This window comes from Thamnophis sirtalis, unplaced genomic scaffold (genome assembly GCF_051295495.1).
Source record: "Thamnophis sirtalis isolate CommonGarterSnake01/CBP01778 unplaced genomic scaffold, rThaSir2_p1.2 scaffold_12, whole genome shotgun sequence".
Lineage (NCBI taxonomy): Eukaryota > Metazoa > Chordata > Lepidosauria > Squamata > Natricidae > Thamnophis > Thamnophis sirtalis.
The window spans coordinates 62,691,312-62,705,894 of NW_028261392.1; the positions used below are offsets into that span (position 1 = coordinate 62,691,312).

The following is a 14,583-nucleotide window of genomic DNA, read 5'->3' on the forward strand; positions in this document are numbered from 1 at the left end:
CACAGAAGCGTGCTGATAAATGCGTGCCGACGAAAGTGCGCCATCAACAAACAACGCGAAAACAACGTAATAATCTTAACCCTAACCCTAACCCTTACCTTAACCCTAATCGCGCTTTCGTCGGCGGCCATTTATCTCCGCGCTTCTGTGGGCGCGATTTCGTCCTCACTGTTTTCTCGCCGCGCTTTTGTCGCCGCGCTTTTGTCGGGCGCGCATTTGACGGGTCACGGCTGCCTTTTGCCACACTGATGTTCTTTAATGATCCTAGTCCCTCTCAAGTGTCCATAACATGCGCACGCTACTAAACAGCAGTATTGGTGGACCATTTAACCTACTCCAGCTGTAGGGCAGCTTTTCTGTCACTGTTGTTGTGTTTCGGGAGAGGATTTGCTTTTCGTAGGGAGGGTAAAGTGTCTATTTTACAGCATAAACTCGAGCAGAAGTTTCTTTCCGTCAAGGGAAAGAAGATCCATGGAAAACAAGAGGCCAGAGTGTAGGACCATGTACAATTGCTGCCCACAAGAAATATACATGAACTTCCTTGACAGAAGAAGATGATGAATGGAGAGAGCCTACAATTAACAAAACCAGCCACGGTACACCATGACAAGTAGTTAAACTCCAAATGGGTTTCTGAAGGACATGAAAATCCAGGAACAGACAACTGAGGGCCACATCGCTAACTATCATTCAAGAGAACCTGGGTTCTGTGGCTCTTTCTCCACTTTTAAGAAATGCTCCTTTTAAAAAAGACGCGAGAGTATACAACAGCGACCAAAATAAAAAAACATGTCATCCTCTCTTTCCGGAACAGATATCTATTTACAATGGGGGGGGGGAGGGAGAGAGGGGAGGGAGAAATGCTAAAGATGAAGGAAACTGAGGTTTTTAACCCCTTTTCTCCAATAACCTTAAAAAAAAAAGCTTCCCGTCGCAGAAAAGCATTAAGGTTCTATTTTTCTGCTTTCTCTCGTTTTGTGTGTGTTCGTTTTGAAATTCTTCTATCAACGACCTAAAATATCTGGTGGGCGTTTTTAGATTTTAATAAGCTCATTGTCATGGTAAAGGGTGGCAATTATTTAAAAAAAAGCCAATTTGGGAGTGAGGGGGGATGGGAGGGTGTTGAGGAAGCCAACGAGAAACAGTAAAAATAAAGAGCCCGACCGAGATTTATTTAGCCAACAGAGGGAGGAGAGAGGAAGGGAAACAGAAGAGCCACCAATCCTGCTTCCAAACCATGCTGGAAAGTCAGGTAATGTTGTTTCCTCTGTTGCATGCTGGGAAGGGCAATCCAAATCTTCTCCCTATAAGCAATAGTGCCTGATATTCTTTACCCTTTTCCCTTCCTAACTTCAAGGGGGAGAAGGGTGGCTTGATGGCATATGTACTTGGCTGTTAGCTGTAGGCAGCAATTCCCGGGGCTGCGGGGAGAGAAAAATCGGAGTGGAATAGGCAGATGCACGCAAGAGGCATTGAAAAAAAAAGAAAAGAAACAAGAGTGAGAAAGAGAACCGTGATGAACAATCATAGGAAGGTGGCGCCACATGGCAGCTTTGCCACGATGCCAGCAAAAAGCTTTAACCGGAGGCATTCAGGTACAGCTGACTCTTAAGGATGTAGTCAATGACGGGCTGAGACAGATAATCCACCACATGCCCATCGCCATGCTGAAGGGCCAGTCTGTGAAGGGTGGGGAGAGAAAGAAGAAGGAAGAGAAAGCATTAATCAAGTTACATTAAAGCCAGACAGCCTACCCATCTTCTGGTTCTTCCTAGGCTAACCCTGTATAATTTGCTAGCTGGCCCATTTCTAAGAGACTCTTTAACTTAACTTTTAATAAATTTATATGCCGCCCAATCCCGTAGGACTCCGGGCGGCTTACAGAAACAAATTAAAATAAGGAGTTAAAAATAAAAAGAAACAATTTAAAAAACAACGCACCATACACTCAATCTAGGTGGGACTGGACCTCATTCATGAAGTCAACAGCCCCAGGCCTGCCAGAATAGCCAGGTTTTAGTGGCTTTTCGGAAGGCTGAGAGAGTGGGAAGGGTCCAGATCTCTACGGGTAGGTCGTTCCACAGCAGTGACGTGCGGTGAGGTTTATACCTGGTGAGGCTCAGCTGGGCATCCTTTTGCGAAGCAGCTCAGCAGGGCAGCGGTCGGCCTCGGCCGGGGGGGGGGGGAATTTGCATCGCGGGAGCAGCCAAGCGCCCGGGTCTGCAGCAAAGGCGCTTGGCGGCTCCCGTGATGCAAAATGCCCCGCCACCCCCGATGCTGCCGCCCGCCCGCTACCCCAGCCTGCTTCTCCAGGCTCCGCCACTGGAAGTCCCGGATCACCTCTGGGGGAAGCCTGGATGAGAAGCAGAGCGAAGCTTCTCCGCGGCCTCCCGGCACTACACAGAGGCTCTCGCAGGAGTGTGTGCCAGCGGCCGGCGGCCCGGAGCGGCCCCGGCTGCGAGACAAGGCAGCGCTTAATCTACCAACCCGGTTAGAAGAGGTTCCACCAGTGGATCCGGAAAGCAAGCCACACCTACAGAAGAGGTTCCAAAATTTTTTGAAACCCACCACTGAATCAGGCAGTCATTGGCTCTGCTTGTCGGAAGCCAGTAGGGAAGGTTGCAAACGGCGATCACATGCTCTCTGGACAGTGCAATTGTCATAAACACATGCCAGCTGCTAAGCCTCTGGTTTTTGATCACATGACCGTAGGGATGCGGCGACAGTTGTTAAGTGTGAGGACTAGATTTAGATTTGGTTTATTTATATGCCGCCCTTTTCCGGGAGGGACTCAGGGCGGCGAACAACTCAAAAGGGGAAGGGGAAACATAGAACACAATACAAATAGTTAAAATAGCCAAGAATCACACAACCACACAGGTCGAGAGGGGAGGGGAACTCATCAACCCCAGGCCTGCCGGCAAAGCCAGGTTTTGACGGCTTTTCGGAAGGCCTGGAGAGAGGTGAGGGTCCGAATCTCTGCGGGGAGTTCGTTCCAGAGGGCCGGAGCTGCCACAGAGAAGGCCCTCCCCCGGGTAGTAGCCAGATGACTACTACCAGATGGCTGGTAGACGGAACCCGGAGGAGGCCGACCCTGTGAGATCTAATGGGTCTTTGGGAGGTAATTGGCAGCAGGCGGTCTCTCAAGTACCCAGGTCCAATACCATGAAGGGCTTTATAAGTTACGACTAGCACTTTGAAGCGTATCCGGAGACCGATCGGTAGCCAGTGCAGCTCGCGGAGGATAGGTGTGACGTGGGTGTACTAGTTTTAAGTCCCTTCTTTCAGTGCTGTTGTGATGTTGAACTGTCACTAAACGGATGGCTATAAGTCGAGAACTATCTATATTATCCTTGAATAGATGGCTGCCCCTTGAACCAAACCAGTTTCTTAACAACTATCTTGCTGCTACATTGTTCCTTTCCCAGTAAGTCACCTTCCCCAGTCGTAGCCCATTTCTCCCCCCCACTCACCTGCTTTTAGTAGAACTGACAATAGCCATTGGGTGATTCACGTCGTCCTTCACAACCAGGATATTGTTCTGCGGAGGAAACATTTTCAGGGATGTGAGCACGAATTCTTTCCACATGCTCACTGAAGCAGGATATTGGCATTTAAGATTTGTAAACTCAATAGAAGGGCCTTTTCAGTGATGGCACCCTTACCTTAGAATGCCAAAAAAAAACAAACCCCGCCCCATTGTTTCTGACCTCTATGTTTTAAAAAATAGAGGAAAGTGAAGTTGTATTGAATCGGCATTTTGAGCACAAGAGTTGAACATTTTTACTGAGGGATTTGCCTTTCACTGTAAATTATTTTAAACTAACCTCGTATTTATTGCACTCTTATCATTTTAGTGTTTTTTTAAAAAAAAGCCAATGAATTGTAAATCTCTGAAAGTATTGGATTCCAGCTAGTTAGCAGAATTTTAAAAAAAAGAAAGAAAAGCTACTGAAAAGCAAACAAACAAACTCTTTATTCTCATTTCAAATGATGCATCTCCTGTTTTCCACGACACTTGACACTGTTTCCAGGCAAAGCTCTTCTTTTCCCCCCCCATATATTTTTATTATTTTTACATATAAATAATGCAGTACCGCGAAGTCGGAGTGATTATACATTCACATTATATGCAGCTAGTCACAACTATTGACAATTAGCCTACTTGATACATTATCCATCCTTCTGCCCAATCACAGTATATAGAGTTTGTTCCAGTCTTGTCCCCTTGTCTTATACCAGTCATAAAATCTACTCCAGACTTCAAAATATTCCGATTCCCCCTTTATTTTTAAGTTCAAGAGTGAACCTATCTGCTTCCGCACAGGCCAACACTTTTCTGATTATATCTAGCTCTGGTGGTGTGTTTTCTTTTTTCCCAATATTGTGCATTAATTATATGCACCGCAGTTAGTACATGTATAATTAAATAAAGTGTCTCTTTCTTAAACCCCTCTGGTATTATACCTAGGAGAAAAATTTCCGGTTTAAACAAGATTTGGTCTCCCACCATTTGTTCTAACCATGATTGGATCATTTTCCAATAATTTTTTGCCTCATTGCACGTCCACCACATATGATAAAAAGGGCCTGGTGTTTTTTTTACACTTCCAACAATTTGGGGCCAGATTTTTAAACATTTTGGAGAGCCCTGCTGGGTGGGAGATGCCATCTGTAGAACATCTTATACAGGTTTTCTTTATACGCCGCAGCCATTGTTAGTTTCTGATTAAATATCCAAAGTTTTTCCCACTTAGACAATTCCAGGCAAAGTTCTTCTACTGCCCTGGCTGTAACCTTTTCAGAAACCTAGAAGACAGAATTCTAGTAGGGTTCCTGCCCCCTATTCAGTGGTGGGTTTCAAAAATTTTTGGAACCTACTCTGTGGGTGTGGCCTCCTTTGTGGGAGTGGCTTGCCGGCCATGTGACCTGATGGGAGTGGCTTGCCGGCCATGTGTTTTCTTTCTTTCTTTCTTTCTTTCTTTCTTTCTTTCTTTCTTTCTTTCTTTCTCTCTCTCTCCTTCCTTTTGTCTCTCGCTCCCTTTTTTCTTTTTTTCTTTCATCTCTCTCTCTCATTATTTTTCTTTCTTTCTTTCTTTCTCTCTCTCTCCTTCCTTTTGTCTCTCGCTCCCTTTTTTCTTTTTTCTTTCATCTCTCTCTCATTATCTTTCTTTCTTTCTTTCTTTCTTTCTCTCTCTCTCCTTCCTTTTGTCTCTCGCTCCCTTTTTTCTTTTTTTCTTTCATCTCTCTCTCTCATTCTTTTTCTTTCTTTTTTATTTTTTCTTTCTTTCTTTCTTTCTTTCTCTCTCCTTCCTTTTGTCTCTCGCTCCCTTTTTTCTTTTTTTCTTTCATCTCTCTCTCTCATTCTTTTTCTTTCTTTTTTCTTTTTTTCTTTTTTCTTTCTTTCTTTCTTTCTTTCTTTCTTTCTTTCTTTCTTTCTTTCTTTCTTTCTTCCTTTCTCTTTCTTTCTCTCTCTCTCTCTCTCTCTTCTCTCTCTCTGTGTCTGTCTGTCTGTCTGTCTGTGGCAGTGGTGGGTTTCAAATTTTTTTGGAACCTCTTCTGTAGGTGTGGCCTGCTTTCCGGGTCCACTGGTGGAACCTCTTCTAACCGGTTCAGTAGATTTGACGAACCGGTTCTACCGAAGAGGTGCGAACTGGTAGGAACCCACCTCTGCCCCTATTGTAGAAGAACCTGAAATGGGCAACTGCATTGTAATGGAATGTGTGTGGGTGATGTTGGGGTTTTTGGAGAAAGAGATTTTGCCTAGGAAACAATCAGACAAGAGAAGCAGGAGCCCCAGTGGATTAATGTTCAGAGGAAGAAATTTCGGAAGAATCTGCCATAATTGTTCGGGCAGCTAAGAATGGTGGCAGGAAGTTTGTATCTTCAGATTTGCAAGATCATTTTACTGAATCTTTACAATGGAGTAGAATTATCTCATCTAGTCATGTGTCCTGTCTGGTTTACCTGGGAGAGCTGACACGTATGCAACCAGGGGAGGTTCAGGAAAGCAGGATTGAGTGCCCGCCTAAATTCCATTAATTACTGCAGTTTTAGGAGAATAAAAACAATAAAACTTACTTTATACTTGCGAAGTACAGAGGAGTGGCTCATGATTCTCTCGGTATCAACACCATCCCGTGGCACCACAACAATGCCAAAGTCTCCCACTATCACCTCCATCTGTTTAAATTAGAATGAATATATTTTATGGAAGCGTATATTTACAGAAACTTTCTCCTAAAAGGAATTGCAGTCCTTAGATCCTGAGAAAACCCAATTCAAAGGCTGAACCAGCATATGCATTCATAAGAACATTGAATCAACTCCTTACCCAAATCCTTGTGGGTAAATCATTTTAAAATAAATTTGGCAAGAGCTGTCTATTTTTTTATATGGTTGTAAGAGGAATCAACTAATAAACTCCTACTACTGAAATATGAAATTATATTTATTTATATTACAAACAAAGGCCTCTCTAAACGCACTGTAAAAATCACCATTGTCCTTTTACTATTGTCAGAACTGGGGGAAAGGAAGCCACGAACAGAGAAAGTGGAAGTAGACTGTCAATCTATGATTTCCCAAGCCATCACAAAGTTAACAAAACTCCCCAGGAAGTATATATTGCTAAATCAGTATTTACTGTGTGTAAATAGCAATAGCAATAGCAGTAGACTTATATACCGCTTCATAGGGCTTTCAGCCCTCTCTAAGCGGTTTACAGAGAGTCAGCATATTGCCCCCAACAATCTGGGTCCTCATTTTACCCACCTCGGAAGGATGGAAGGCTGAGTCAACCCTGAGCCGGTGAGATTTGAACCGCTGAACTGCTGATCTAGCAGTAGCCTGCAGTGCTGCATTTAACCACTGTGCCACCTTCCTCTATGGAGAGGAAGGATGGGCGGGAGAGAGGGAGGGAAGGAAGGAAGGAAGGAAGGAAGGAAGGAAGGAAGGAAAGAAGGAAAGAAGGAAGGAAGGGAGGAAGGGAGGGAGGAAGGAAGGAAGATCCCAGCTTTGACCATCTTCTGTTATGTACTCACATCAGCTTCATTCCAAAGGCCTGGAATACAGAAGGACTCCAGAAGATCACTTCCACACAGCAGCAAGATTCGAAGCTCTGAAGAAAAGAGATTCAACTATTGAGATGTTCCCCCTGGATAACCACTCCCCACTAATCTCTTTGCCTTGGTACAAAGACTTGAAAAAAGGAAGAAGAGCAGAAAAGACCAGGCTTTAAAAGAGAGTTGCAGTTTCTGTGTTGTGAGTTCTATCACTGGGATTTTACAACTGGAAAGATATTCTCTTTCCACTACTGATCTCAGTTGCTCAGTCAGACAAAATCCCAGAGAGACATGCTCCAGCCTGGCCAGTATCCCATTGTGGCAGTGTGGCCCATTCACTACAGCTTCTACAGGCATGTTCAGATCTCAGTAGCTGCAGTCTCCTCCAAGCAGATGCCTTCACTTCCATGCAGCTCATCCATGTCCCGGGCCTCAAGTTCAAGGCTGAGATGGCACTCTAAATTGTGATTGTGCAAAGCTGGCTCAGGAATTCTGGCAGTTGAAGTCCACAAGTCTTAATGTTGCCAAGGTTGGAGACCACTTCTCTACAGGGCTGGGCATAACCTTTTCCTAGGGGGTCACAGCAAGATCGACAGCAGTTTACAACTTCCGCGACACCTCATTTTAAAGCCCATAAAAAACTGAATTGAATGAGCTATTAAATGTTAAATTTGCTTTAAGAATGGCTGGAAAATTCGATTCGGAAGAACAAAGGATCATTGACAGAATAAAATGCATTGCCTTTCGAGAGGCTCGCGATGCTGGAGCGACGTTTATCAATCGAAAATGGATTGCAAACAAATTGAAACGTCATCCGGATTGGGTTACTGATAATTGGAACAAAACAGCCCAAGAATGTCAAAATTGATATTCGGTTGAAACTTTGAGAATGAATTTGGAAACTGTGTTGAAAAATCTGGAAAATCGAACGGAACTGTTTGAAGATTTGTTGTGTTCTTATCCACCTCGTTTGAATGCTGTTCGAAGGGCTAATGGTGGTCATACTGACTATTAAATCGTGTCAATAAACTCAGTTTTTGATGGGCTTTCGAATGGTGTATGAATTATTTGTGTTGTTATTACAAGTGTTGCTGTGACCCCCTAGGAAAAGGTTATGCCCCGCCCTGTAAAGCACTGACTGAAATCAGTTCCAAGTAATGCACAGCTTTTCAAGAGTTTTTGCAGAATTCAGTAGTATCTTTGTAGATGACATCATTCCAGTCTTCCCCATCGTGCATTACAGCCCCCATAGCCTACCCAATCTTTGCACGTATGCGTTGTTTTCCCAACGAATACCAACATCAATTGTGCAATAAAGTACCCACAATCCTTCTGCCCCTTTGATATGCGAGTATACCCACTTTTACAATCCTATGGATGATGCTCACTTACCAATCTCTTCATATCTCATCACAGTCCCCAAATTAGCATTTTCATCTAGAAGGCAAGAAAAGAAAATGCTGAAATTATGTTTCACAGGATGACCTACAATGAGGTAAATCTCTTAGTTAAAAAACCCTATATTTACTAAGCAACTCTTACTACACAATCAGTTATCCTGCCCTTTCACAATCGTACTTAGAGCACTTTTTATAAAGGGTTTAATTAAAAGGAATTACAGTTAAATGAGGGTTCTGCTCTAAGTAGTGATAATAACAGTGGCTGGAATGAAGCAGGAGATCAAATGTGAACCCAAATGCTGAATGCATTATTTCAATTACTTCATCCTCCATATCTAGTATGTCCCTAAGAGGAGCCGAGGTGGCGCAGTGGTTAGGGTGCAGTACTGCAGGCCACTTCAGCTGACTGTTATCTGCAGTTCAGCGGTTCAAATCTCACCGGCTCAAAGGTTGACTCAGCCTTCCATCCTTCCGAGGTGGGTGAAATGAGGACCCAGACTGTGGGGGCAATTTGCTAAAAATCTGTAAACCGCTTAGAGAGAGCTGAAAGCTCTATGAAGCGGTATATAAGTCTAATTAATTAATTAATTAATTAATTAATAGATTCTTCTGAACTCCAGAATATATCAAAGGTTTAATTCAGTATTGGCACCAGAGGATTTTTGAGCCTGAAAGATGCCTGAAAAATTGAAAATCAAGTATCATATTAGATAGTAAAAAAAGTCATGTTCAGTCCTAATTTGGATTGATCCAACTTTTCTGAAACACATCCGAGGTAATTCACATATAGTGTTCAGCAGTGGTGGGTTTCAATTTTTTTTTGAACCTACTCTGTGGGTGTGGCCTCTTTTGTGGGAGTGGCTTGCCGGCCATGTGACCTGGTGGGAGTGGCTTGCCAGCCATGTGTTCTCTCTCTCTCTCTCTCTCTCTCTCTCTCTCTCCTTCCTTTTCTCTCTCTGTCCCTTTTTCCTTTTTTCTTTCATCTCTCTCTCACTCTTTCTTTTTTTCTTTATTTATTTCTTCCTTTCTTTCTCTTTCTCTTTGTCTGTGTGAGTCTGTGTGTGTGTGTGTGTGTGGTGGGTTTCAAAATTTTTTGGAACCTCTTCTGTGGCCTGCTTTCCGGGTCCACTGGTGGAACCTCTTCTAACTGGTTCGGTAGATTTGACGAACCGGTTCTACTGAACCGGTGCGAACCGGTAGGAACCCACCTCTGGTGTTCAGCTCAGTCCTCGAAATACCTGGGGTAAATTGAGGCAGGCTGGTATTGCCAGAGGCCCAACATACTTCCATCATCAGCTATTGTAGGTAGAAATCATTTGATTCTATTCTATTCTGCTCTATTTAGTTATACAACAAACAATCTCCACAGGAAAAGCTAATGTCAAGCACCAGGGAAATCGAGAGATTCAGGCAGTTCAGATGAGTATAAAGATTTATTGTAAGCTTAAACTCTCTACAAAAATCTGAGCTACTAAAGGTAAGGTTTAGGTTTATTAGATTTATATGCCGCCCTTCTCCCAAGGACTCACGGCGGCATACAACATTAAAAGAAACACGTAATACAAAAGTTAAAAAAAAATAGAATATCCCAAACAAACCCAATTAGAATTGACAATAACATTTTTTTAAAAAAAATCGAATTAAAATTAACAATGATCAATCATTTATTTAGTTTTGTTCAGGCCAGGCCGGCTTGCTGGAAAAGCCAACTTTTTAGGGCGCGTCGGAAGGACCGGAGGGCGGAGATTATACGAAGCTCCGGGGGCAGCTCATTCCAGAGGGAAGGCGCTCCCACAGAGAAGGCTCTCCCCCCTGGGGGTCTGCCGACACTGTCTGGCCGACGGCACCCTGAGGAGGCCAACTCTGTGGGATCGCACTGGACGGTGGGAGGCTACCGGTGGCAATAGGTGGTCTCGCAGGTACCCTGGGCCTAAGCCATGGAGCGCTTTAAAGGTCATAATTAGTACCTTGAATCGCACCCGGAAGAGAACCACCAACCAGTGCAGGCCGCCTAAAAGGGGTGTAACATGGGAGCACCTTGGTGCCCCCATGATAACCCGCGCAGCCGCATTCTGGACCAGTTGAAGCCTCCGGGTGCTCTTCAAGGACAGCCCCATGAAAATGAGGGCAGCCCCAGGGAAATGAGTGGGAATTAAGAAGGCATTCAAGGTGGGCCAGACTTAGATCTATGGTGGGCACACAGGGACTCGTGACTGATGACCTGTTTGATCCCTCCCTCAGGATCAGCCTGGTCATCTACAGCTAGGAAAGAATCTAATTTCAGTCACAGGTCACAAGTTTTAGCTGGCTGCAGACAACCCGTTTTCAACAACATACCCACAAAAGTGAAACGTTCCATTGGGGGACGAACACAGCAAATCCTGCTAAGGCTTTCTCCCACTTTCCCCAAAAGTTTTGCTAAGGAAAGAAGGATAAAACAGGAAAAAATCAGCATTTACTACAGCTTGGAAGCACTATGGTTTACCAATGAAACATTATTTCCCCTTCATTCAGTGGCTTCCCCTGTACAATCTAAAATAACATATGTGGGTTGTGATTTGATCACCAGATTTTTTTTTCATCCTTGTTTTGACAAAGTGTTGCTCCTGTTGGCAACCCCAACAGAGAACCTGAATTTGTTTCTGAGAACTGTACAGCAAAAACATGTGTCCTCTTATTCATATGGAAATCACTAAAATGCAATTTTCCCCACTGCAGTTTAAGTATATAACAAGAATTCACTTTGACCCATGTGCTTAAAAGTTATAATTCAAATATTTATTTAACTTAGAGCACCAACTACGGAGTTATTTTGCCAATACAATAAAACATTCATTTAAAATGAAACTCAGTGACAAAGATACTTAAAAAGATTTAAATAATTAAAATCAACAATGAAAATAATATGTGGTAAAAAAAGTATAAACCCAAATCCATTTCCTTCCACAGCCATTTCTAGCTAATGCGATAAAGTATAAACCCAAATCCATATACTTCAACAGGCATTTCTAGCTAATGAGCAGTTACAGCTATTATTAAGCTACTGAGTTTAATTTATTTTTATTTAAAAAATAGTATATCATCTTGAGCATGCACATTAAAAGTAAAGTAGAACAGATTTGTTTATAAAGTGTAAATAGATTTTTTTAAAAATAGTATATCATCTTGAGCATGCACACATTAAAAGTAAAGTAAAACAGATTTTCTAATAAAGTATAAATAGATATCGTAATGTATCTCAGAATGCTAGAACATGAGGGCTGATCAATGCAGAGATGCTAAACCAGTGATGGTGAACCAGTGGTGGGTTTCAAAAATTGTTCGAACCTACTCTGTGAGTGTGGCCTCCTTTGTGGGAGTGGCTTGCCGCCCATGTGACCGGATGGGAGTGGCTTGCTGCCCATGTGACCGGATATGAAGATGCCGACGACACTTGTCAGAACCACCTTAAATTACCTCACACACAGCACTGGCATGCATAAGAATATGATGTAAACTTGTTTTTTAAAGGCATCTTTGGTTTGTGTTACAACAACTTCAACACACGCAATGTTCTGATTGCACCACAAACGCAGTAGTCATCCTTACCTTTCACAGAGGCACTGAGTTTTATAAATATGAGCATGATAGGGTAGAATAATCCTATCCAAGGACCAGTGGTGGGTTTCAAAAAAATTTGGAACCTCTTCTGTAGGTGTGGCCTGCTTTCCGGGTCCACTGGTGGAACCTCTTCTAACCGGTTCGGTAGATTTGACGAACTGGTTCTACCGAATAGGTGCAAACTGGTAGGAACCCACCTCTGATCTATTTCCCTGCCCCCTTTTTTTTCTCTGCCCCCAGCAGTTGTTCATATTTGAAAGCAAATATTTTAATATTCGGTTCTCTTTGGATAGTTAGGGCTAGTGGTTTTGCAAGACAAAAATTCTCTCTGTGTCATTAAACCTACTCCAAGCAGCTGTTCCAGTCGGTTTTTCTCCAATTTTTCTTACGCGCTCTCTCTACCACCTGCTGAAGCCAAGAGCAAAACCAGGTGTGCCAAGTCAGAAAGGTGAGAAAAAAGCAGATGAAAGGATGAGGAACGTCTGAAATGTCTCAACATGCATTTTAGTGGAAGGTTTATAATTAGGGACTGGCAGCTATCCTGAGTACAGATTATCACGATGAATGAGAAAGTCTGACTGAAACATTTTGCTCATTTTGGGTGGAACAGGACACGGCTTTCCCCTCCAGATGTCAAAGTGCCAAAAATCTAATCTGGCCAATTATTTTGGCACCTGAGACAGGAAACACCATCACAGGTTCGGTTCTCTTCTCTCACCTGGGTTACCCCATTTATTACGGTTGTATATCCAAGAGCTTCTACATTTGTGCTTTCCATTTTGTCTTACCTGCACTTGGCTTGTTGGAAAGGTTGCTGTTCTGGTAAATAGGTTGTGGGGTCTCATTCTGGGGCTGTCCAACCACTGGGGTCAACGAAGGTGTGTTCACATTGGACAGGATACAACCAGTAACTCGCTGGAAGAAATAACAGCAGAGTAAGAGAACTGGAGTGGACCTTGGAGGACTTCTAGTCCAAACCCCAGCTCAAACAGAAGACATTATATCATTTCAGACAAGTGGCTAATCGAAGTTAGTTTGGATTTTCATATGTTTGGTTCATAGGTATCTGTTGTGGCCCAGCAGGAGTCGTTGGAGCTGCCACCAGACTCCGACAGCGAGGGGCCCTGGAGGATATGGAGGATCCTGGACAGGGTTCTGACTCCGATCGGGGTGCAGAAAGGCTGGTTGGCCACCAGGAGGCATCTGAGCCTTGGACCAGTGGGGAGGAGACAAGGGAGAGTGATCTGGACGCCAGCAGTGAGTTGTTCCTGGATGCCCGGCACCGAAGAACTAATAGGCGTCAGGAACAGTTGTGCAAGTATAGGAGGTAATTGCACTCAGCTGGTGGTCATTAGGCTCCTCTCCAGACTATAAAAAGGCTACTTGTGCACACGCCCCTCTTTGCAGAAGTCAACACAGAATCAAATGTTGGAGAACTTTGTATGAGCTTGGCAGGCTGGATTGTGGCCAAGTCTTATCTGTGCTGGATTGCTGCCCAAGCTTATCTGTGCCGCTTTGCTGCCAAGGACCTGTCTGTCTGTTAATTAAATGTAGTATCTTATCTTTGGCTCGGAGTGTGTGTTGGTGTGGGGACGAGGGGGGTCAGAACAGGTATCTATTGAAAAAGGAAAAAAAAATAGGCTTTCCCCTTGATTTTACAAAGCTGCCCTCACCAAATTTTATTTCTCTATTGGCAACTCTGCCAGAACCCTGGGCCACATCTTTCTCCATTTTGTTCCTCCACCCTCTGTCAGCAGAACAGTGTGAATATAGTATCCCTGTGTTCAGATCAGACCATAGCAAGTTGTTTAGGAAAAAATACTATCATAGTCCTAAACATTGGTGAAGTTTTCCGTGTACACTTCTCAATTATCAAGAAAGAAAAGGCAATTAATGACTATTAATCCCAATGGCTATATACTATCACCAGGGAATGGGTTTGTCAACATCTGTAGCTGGGATACCCTTTGCTGGAAGTGGCCTGTTATCTATGGCACAGGTTCACAGGCTTCTACCTGGGAATGAATCAAAAAAGCACCCCTAGAAATAATCCTTTAGACAGATTTGACAAGGTATCCCTGAGGCTGTTAAAGAGAGAGTTAGGGGCTTCAGGCCTCTGGTGGTCATTTTGACCCATGTGCAGCTGTACCAGTGGTGGGATTCAGCCAGTTCGCACCTATCCGGGAGAACCGGTTGTTAACTTTCTAAGCAGTTCGGAGAAGCGGTTGTTGGAAAAAGTCTTATTTTGTTTTTTTTCCAGTTTACAGGGATAATCCTGTAAAGAAGGCAGGAAGGAAACATTCTGGTCTTGTTTCTAGCCTCATCTTTATTTCCCTGCTTACAGAAACTGCCTCTCCGATAGTAGGAAGGGAAGAGGAAGAGTGGAGGAGAGGCAAGGAAAGAAGAAAGAGGTAAGGAGAGGTGGGTGGAAGGGAGAGAAAGAGAAGGAGAGGAGGGTGGAAGGGAGAGAAAGAGAAGGAGAGAGGGCAGGAAGGGGAGGAGAGAGGGTAGGAGTAGGG

General features: G+C 43.7%; 1 protein-coding gene across 1 annotated transcript in view; it reads right to left on the reverse strand.

The window, feature by feature from the left end:
- Positions 1-1,083: 1,083 nt before the first annotated feature.
- NMNAT2 (nicotinamide nucleotide adenylyltransferase 2) overlaps positions 1,084-14,583 on the reverse strand; it is a 72,325-nt gene continuing 58,825 nt past the window's right edge. The window contains exons 5-11 of the mRNA XM_087726971.1: positions 12,853-12,979; positions 10,802-10,882; positions 8,457-8,501; positions 7,044-7,120; positions 6,082-6,183; positions 3,474-3,541; positions 1,084-1,680 (exon numbers count right to left, since the gene is read on the reverse strand). Coding sequence (XP_087583097.1) covers positions 1,578-1,680; positions 3,474-3,541; positions 6,082-6,183; positions 7,044-7,120; positions 8,457-8,501; positions 10,802-10,882; positions 12,853-12,979 — 603 coding nt within the window. The 3' untranslated portion in view covers positions 1,084-1,577. The remainder of the gene's footprint in view (positions 1,681-3,473; positions 3,542-6,081; positions 6,184-7,043; positions 7,121-8,456; positions 8,502-10,801; positions 10,883-12,852; positions 12,980-14,583) is intronic.